The following is a 7,317-nucleotide window of genomic DNA, read 5'->3' on the forward strand; positions in this document are numbered from 1 at the left end:
CTTCGTTTTAAATGAAGGACAAAATAAAAATGTGTCAGTTCAGCGAGCTGGAACAGGCGTTGGCGTGTTTACTGAGGTTGAGATGTTGACATTTCTGTGAGTCAGGTGGCTTTGCAAAGACTTATTTACTCTGAATGTCTTAAATCCTGCACTCTAGTAAAACGAAAAACCTAACAGCAGCTATACTGTTAGGCAGGGAGTTTCAACTTAAAGATCAATAAACTGAAAATGAAAATTCTTTGGAAAATAAAGAAACTGTAACCTTCTTCCATCCTGCAGCTTCCTGTGTGACACTCACAGAGTTTTATAATTAGCTCACTCCGGCTGAAATGTTTTGAAGTGCAGGTCAAAGCTGGATGTCGCTTCTGGGTCTGAAATTGAAAAGTGAAGCCAGTGCAGAGCGTATTATGTCTAATGGCCAGCAGGGGGCGTCTCCTCTAATTGTAAAAACAAAACCCTATATTTGGATTTGTATGTATATGATTATTCTATATTTATTACGGCACGTTCCTGATGAGTGCATCGTCTAAAACTCTGGTTTCAAGTTTTACTGAATACAACACGATGTTCATTTTGGAAATTATGGTCCCCTTTAACTAAAACAGAGCATAAAGCCGGCTATGATTTACGGCACAGCTCTCTTGCGACTGTCAGAGCCACCTCAGCCCGAGGCTTCAAACACGATGCTGTCTTTTATATACAGTCTATGGAGCATCAGCACTGTGGAGAACAGTGAGATCTCCTGTCAGTTTTTTGTTCTGTGTGCTTTCTGGATCGAGAGGCCGACGGGACTTTGAGGGTGAAGCTGAGCGGCTGCAGATGCTGCAGATTTGTGATCGGCTGACAGAGTAAAAGCAGCTCGATGAGACGTTAAGGCAAAAAAACATTCTTTGGCAAAACAAGAGAAAACTAAAGAAACATCACACAAACATGTTTGCCTGCTGGTGGGATAAGAACGTGCGGACGGCCCGGAGACTGTTGTCCACCTCTACACACACACACACACACACACACACACAGAAAAACACATGCAGTAAGAGATGAACACTGAATCAACACACAGCTGAACACAGACACGACAGAGTAAGGCAGTTACAGACGGACGCACGCCATAGATATGTTCATTATGCTTGTTATTACACACTTTGGTCATTTAAAATAAACTATTCTGTAGATTTTATATGTCTGCAGTTTTACAAAATACATTTTCAGATTTTTACGGTTTACGAGCAGCTTTGACAGAATAAATACACACATTCAGATTCGGAGCAAAGCAAAGAACTCTGTCAGAAAAGCTTCTATCAGCTCAGGTTAAAGGGTGGCAGCAGGTGGAGGCCTTAACCCCTCTGTGCAGCAGCGCCCCCTGCTGCTGTCTGCAGTTGGGTTTTACAATCTGCACCAGAAAATTTGCCTCAACCAGCAACTGATTAAAGGACATTTAAAGGGAAAAAAAACCTCTGAATTTGTGAAGGTATTTGATCAGTAACAAATCAACATTAAACAGGTAAAATCAGGCCCAAGTCAGCAGCTGCAGAGAGGGGTTTGAATGCACTTTGCTACAACCAAGGATTATTTTTATTGTTTTATTCATAATCTGTGATTATATTGCACTCACTATGTCACTTATAACTCCTTCACTTTGTAATAAACTACATAAAATATGAAATTGTCCTCCAACTTGCAATCAAATGGACTTTGTTAATGTCCATCTGCAGCAAGAATATGCTGATACGTGATTACGTAGTCATAAATTGCAGATTTGCTCAATAACACACAGATTTTCCTACGCAGACCTACAGCAGAGCAGCAGCGAGACTGAGCTGATTCTGTCCATGAGGCCACACAGAGATCAGACGGTTCACGTACAGACTCAAACAGACACTGAAAGGATCAACTAAAGAAGTTTGTCTGCAGGACTTTCTGACAGAAAGACAAAGGCCACTTTGACTTCACGGCCCTGGTCGTGCTTTTAAAGTTACTTATAACTCTCTCCCTGTTTGCCATCCACTCTCAGACATCAGGATAAATAAAGCTGGCAAACATGTTTATGAGAGAGAAGAGCTGACAGGAAGCTGCATATTTAATCTTTACTAGAACGCTGATGTTTAAGGTGCCTCGGTTTTATGCCCACTGTGAGGACATCCATCTGTGGTGCTAGCGGTAGGGCTTTGTCTGATAATCACTGGGTTGGCAGGTTGATTCTAGGCTTGAGTCCCTCCGGATGGTGAACAGATAGTTAGTGTTTCGTGGCCTCTCCACTTTTAAAATGAATCAGAAAGCCTTGAAGGGAAACTTCTCTTGGCTCTGGACTTAGATGTTGATTAGCCTGCCACTAAAAATAGCTCCAAATAAATACACTATGTCCTCCTGTTTATCTGATAAAACTACAGAGAGCTTTCTGAAGGAATTACCAAACCTTTTCAGAAAGCTTTAAGGCTTCATCACTGGGCTCAGAGCTGAGAGCCGCAGACTGAGAAGAAACGATCCTGATGAAACAGCAGCAGGAACTCAGCTAATTCACTCAATCATGTCCAAAAACTACAACCACGTGGAGCTTTGGAGTACCATCAGTCTGACCCCCTTTACCCTGCTTTGAGGTCAAAAGACAAAACTCTGCATTTTTGAGGAAAATGAAAAGGCTAAAGAGGCGGAGACAGGAAGCTGAAAGCCACGAGAGACACATAAACACACGGCTGCTTTGAGTCTGAACATGAGATCTGATAAAATCTGTAACATCACACCGTTCACCTGCCTAACAGTCACCTGAATCTGAACACCTGTCTGCACCTGTGTCGGCTGGTGACGCGCAGATCAAAAGCAGCAGGTGACCTCTGACCTCTGCAGGTTGGTCACATGGAGCTCAGGCTACAGGAGAGAAGATCGGACCTGCTAAGAGGTGCAGCTGTGGGAGGATGGATGATGAGCTAGTTTCCTATTGGACGGCCTAACAGGAAGCACATCACCTGATGTCTGTGAGTATCCTGAAGCTGCTGATTGGTGGAGTCCAGCCCTGCTCTGCAGGTGGCTGATGTTCCACTGATCTGGGATCTGCTGTTACAGTTGGGTGGGGCCTCTGCTGTGAGGCTCAGGAGGGGGCGATGTCACCAGGCTCCTCAGGTACACACAGGGGGTCCTCCTCCTCCCAGAGCCAGGGGCGGAGCTAGGTGGCGGCGGTGGAGGCGGCAATGGCCCGGGGGGCTTCAGGGAAGACATGAGCGGCTGCATCTCCGCAGCCACTCCCCCTTCCACGTCCTCTTCTTCTTCCTCCTCCTCCTTCTTCTTGTCTGGGAAGAGGAACGAGCCCTGAGACACCTGAGGTCCGATGGAGAAAGTGCTGCCCGCTGCGCTGCCGGGTGGCGTGTAGGAAGCTGGGCGGGGTCCACCCAGCCTGGAGAGGGCGCTCACCCGTGGGTGGACGGGCTCAGCAGGGGCCGGTGGGGAAGAGATGCTCTCCAGAGAGGAGATGCTCTGGTTCCAGGCCTGCTGGAGGTCCACTGGGATGATCTTTGTGGCCTCCAAAGACACGCAGGGGGGAGGCGAGCCCAGACTGCCTTTCCACGGCAAATGACTGTCTTCACTGGTTGGTGAGGAGGGTGCGGGTGGTGGTGAGGGCGGTGCAGGTGGTGGTGGTGGTAGTAGCGGAATTTGACACCCTTCCAGAGCTGCTGGCACTGAAGGATGAGACACAACAGGGGGATAGTTACTGAGCAGCGAGGCTTGAAAGACTTAAAGGTTCACACTCTAAGAAAAGGAGGAGATTCTGATTCTGCTTTTAGTTAGTCATGTGACTTTAATCAGACGTTCACCTCAGGGACTGCAAATCAAACATGGATGTAGCTTCTGGATCCAATAAGTAAAGCCAAGACTGAAGTGCCCAAAATCTGCAGTCTTCCTAGCAGCCAGCAGGGGGCGACCCCTCTGTTTTCTACAAGAAGTCTGGCTCAGTTAAAGTCTATGAGAACATGTCCCTAAAACTCACTTAATCTGTTAGCTCAGTAAACACTTCCTGATGACTTCACAGCTTTATTTGCCTGTTCAGTTCATTTTGTGAATGCAACATGATTTTAATTTTGTAATTTATGGTCCAAGGGCCGCTGTCCTGCAGGTTTTAGATGTGTCCTTGGTCCAACACAGCTGATTTAAATGTCTAAATGACCTCCTCAACGTGTCTTGTAATGTCCTGGTAATGAAATAATCATTTGATTCAGGTGTGTTGACCCAGGGTGAGATCTAAAACCTGCAGGACACCGGCCCTTGAGGCCTGGAGTTGCCCACCCCTGCTTTAAAGCATGTCTTCCTTCGGATTAATAAGTTGCTACATTATGAGCTTACTGTGTCCCTCTGTCTGCCACTCCACTCCTCACTTATTACATCCAGATTCACACACATAAGAGAGTTTGAGGTCCACTGAGTTTTTGAGTGACACAGTGACGTTTTACCCGATTTGGGTCGCTGCTTTGGCGTCTCGGCCTTCCGAGCTATGAAGGTGATCCCGACGTCTTCGTCTTTCTCTGGATCTGAATGTTCAGCTTTGTCCTCCGTCTCCACGGGAACAACCACCGGATCTGAACACAAAGACAGAGAATCACGTCTGCTGATAGGTGGAGACATTAAAATCCTCTCTGATGGCAGAGGAATCTTTCCTTAGACGTTCAGAGCAGATGTGTGGATGCGTTGGTAAGTAGAAAGAGCCCGCTGAGGCTGCAGCGCTCTCTCTTTATTTGCGTTACCTTTGTCCTGCCAGCTGACGTTACGTCTGGGTTTATCGCTGCCGTCCTCCTTGACGTCGGATCCTCGCCGCTGTTGAAAGGGGAGAGAGCAAACGCAGTGAGCCACAACAGGAAGCAGCCGGCCTTCAATCAGGAGTCCTTCGTGACAGACAGCGGTAAAAGCCTCTGCGCTGTAATCCACCAACCGTTTCGCAGTCTCAAATGTCATGTTACAGTTAAACAGACTGACGCAGGGATCCATGTGCACGTTTAGACATCTTTGTGAGGACAGAAAATTGGATTGCTACTATACTTGTGGGGACAAAGTGCCCGTCCCCACAAGTTTAAGACTCAAAACCTCTTTAAAACCTTTAAACGTTGTCTCTCTCTTTCATCTTCCAGCTGCGTCACTCAGTATGAACGGTTACAAAAGTCTCAAATATAGATTTCCTTGGACCCGTCCAACGACCGATGCACCACGTGTCCATAGTAATCTGCGGACCGCACCGTGTCATTTAGAGGGCTGTTAGTGGTAAAATGGGATTCTTTGTGAAAACAGGTTCACTCCAGAATGTCTTTTTCTTTCTTTGTTTTTAAGAAATAATCCAGTCATTTTCTGTCCGTCTGGTTCTTTCTGTTTACTGAGCTTTCCGCACAGGTAGTCCGCTGCATCATGTCTGCATAAATAAAGCTGAATGAATAACTCGCACCTCCATAATCAGCTTCGCCCACACGACACAAACAGAGAAATTTCGCCATCCAGCTGATCCGTCAGCCTCTCTGTGATATTATGGACCTGAGCTGGAAACTAGCAGGACTTTACTGAGCTTACAGAAGATATACACCCAATAAAAATGCTCGATTTGGAGCAACGGTGAGAACAGATGCAGGTACTGCATGATGTGCACTTTAAGTCCCAAAACAAGCCCAGTGAGAGCAGAGCAAAGCCAAGCTTTAAACAACTGATGGGGCGATCGTGGCTCAAGAGTTGGGAGTTCGCCTTGTAATCGGAAGGTTGCCGGTTCGAGCCCCGGCTTGGACAGTCTCAGTCGTTGTGTCCTTGGGCAAGACACTTCACCCGCTGCCTACTGGTGGTGGTCAGAGGGCCCGGTGGCGCCAGTGTCCGGCAGCCTCGCCTCTGTCAGTGCGCCCCAGGGTGGCTGTGGCTACAATGTAGCTTGCCATCACCAGCGTGTGTGAATGGGTGGATGACTGGATGTGTAAAGCGCTATACAAATACAGGCCATTTACCATAACTGATCAGTGCACAATGAGACTCACTCATTTCACAACACAATGACACTGTTTGTCTTCATAATCTTTACCCATAAAATTTTTGCTGTGACACCAAAGGAAACATTTTCCAGCTACAGTACAGTAGAAGTAGAAGTAGAAACACTTTATGAAGTACATCTACTGTACTGTATTTTCCTCCATCATCATCATCAGGAGTCATCTGATCGTTCCAGATCCATTCAGTCCAAACAGAGCAGGTCATGGGTTTTCTCTTGATTAAAAAAAATACATTGTTCATGCTCAGAAAAGTGATTCTTAATCTCAAGCATTTCACTTCCTGGTTCATTAAAGGTGAAACAAAAATCCCAACCAAACTAGACAACCGCAAAAACCAGTCTGTAACGACAGCTGTTATTTCAGCATCACAATCATTCTGTTTAACAAGAAAGACCAAGGACCCTGGGACCGACTAAATCCTGGAACAGTCTAAAAGCTGTTCCTAAAAAACTGGCGTCTGGTGCACTAAGCAGAACTTTATGTTTTCTCTGGACTTTGGTTAAAGCTTGTTTCGGTGACTGATGCGTCTCACCTTTTTCAGGCTGCGCTCCTTCTTGTGGCGTTTGTATCGGGTGGATTTGAAGGTCTCCATGCGGCTCCTCATGTTCCTCTGAAACACCTCCCGGTCCTGGCGCTCCTGCTCCCCCAGCGGCATGAAGTGACGACTGTAGTGGGACTGATACTGAACACAGAGGACACCAGCCTCAGCCTCACGCACTCAAACACATTTCATTTCCCAGTGAGAGCTGCTCCCCTGTCCTGATCTTCTTTAAAGATCTCAATAATGACTTTAAAGACCCTGAAACATCTTGAGTGCCCTCCAACACAATCTCCACAACTTTAAGAAACCTTGGGGCTCCAAGAAGGGAAAAACTTACCCGTCTCCTGGGTTTGTACAGGTTTCCAGCGAGGACATGGTGCGTCTCCATGTCCTCCTCCACTTTGGCTCCAGGAATGTTATCGATGACCTGGAGGTCCAGACACACACCGCTGCCGTTCTCACGTCTGGAACAGACAAACATCAGCGAGCATTCAGGCCAGTCAGAACTGAAAAGCTCACAAAGAGTTTGATAATTCACTTATCAAAGGGCACAGGGTGAAACCTGAAACTTTTATGAGTCCGGCAGGGCAGAGTTTGCAGTCATGTGACTCACAGATAGTTTGTGACGTTGGTGACTTCGGGGAACGAGGCTCTGCTGGCCATCGAGGGCAGAGACAGTCTGGCTGAGGTCAGGACGTTCCCACCCTACACACACACACACACACACACACACACACACACACACACACACACACACACACACACACACACACA

The 7,317-nt window shown here is 46.9% G+C and overlaps 1 protein-coding gene across 1 annotated transcript in view; it reads right to left on the reverse strand.

The window, feature by feature from the left end:
• Positions 1-418: 418 nt before the first annotated feature.
• slc9a5 (solute carrier family 9 member A5) overlaps positions 419-7,317 on the reverse strand; it is a 23,048-nt gene continuing 16,149 nt past the window's right edge. Inside the window, exons 11-16 of the mRNA XM_005726343.2 lie at positions 7,157-7,248; positions 6,881-7,007; positions 6,535-6,684; positions 4,731-4,800; positions 4,440-4,565; positions 419-3,671 (exon numbers count right to left, since the gene is read on the reverse strand). Of these exons, the coding sequence (XP_005726400.1) occupies positions 3,055-3,671; positions 4,440-4,565; positions 4,731-4,800; positions 6,535-6,684; positions 6,881-7,007; positions 7,157-7,248 (1,182 nt within the window). The 3' untranslated portion in view covers positions 419-3,054. The remainder of the gene's footprint in view (positions 3,672-4,439; positions 4,566-4,730; positions 4,801-6,534; positions 6,685-6,880; positions 7,008-7,156; positions 7,249-7,317) is intronic.

The sequence above is a fragment of the Pundamilia nyererei genome, unplaced genomic scaffold, assembly GCF_000239375.1.
Source record: "Pundamilia nyererei isolate P.nyererei 1_Seehausen unplaced genomic scaffold, PunNye1.0 scaffold00019, whole genome shotgun sequence".
Lineage (NCBI taxonomy): Eukaryota > Metazoa > Chordata > Actinopteri > Cichliformes > Cichlidae > Pundamilia > Pundamilia nyererei.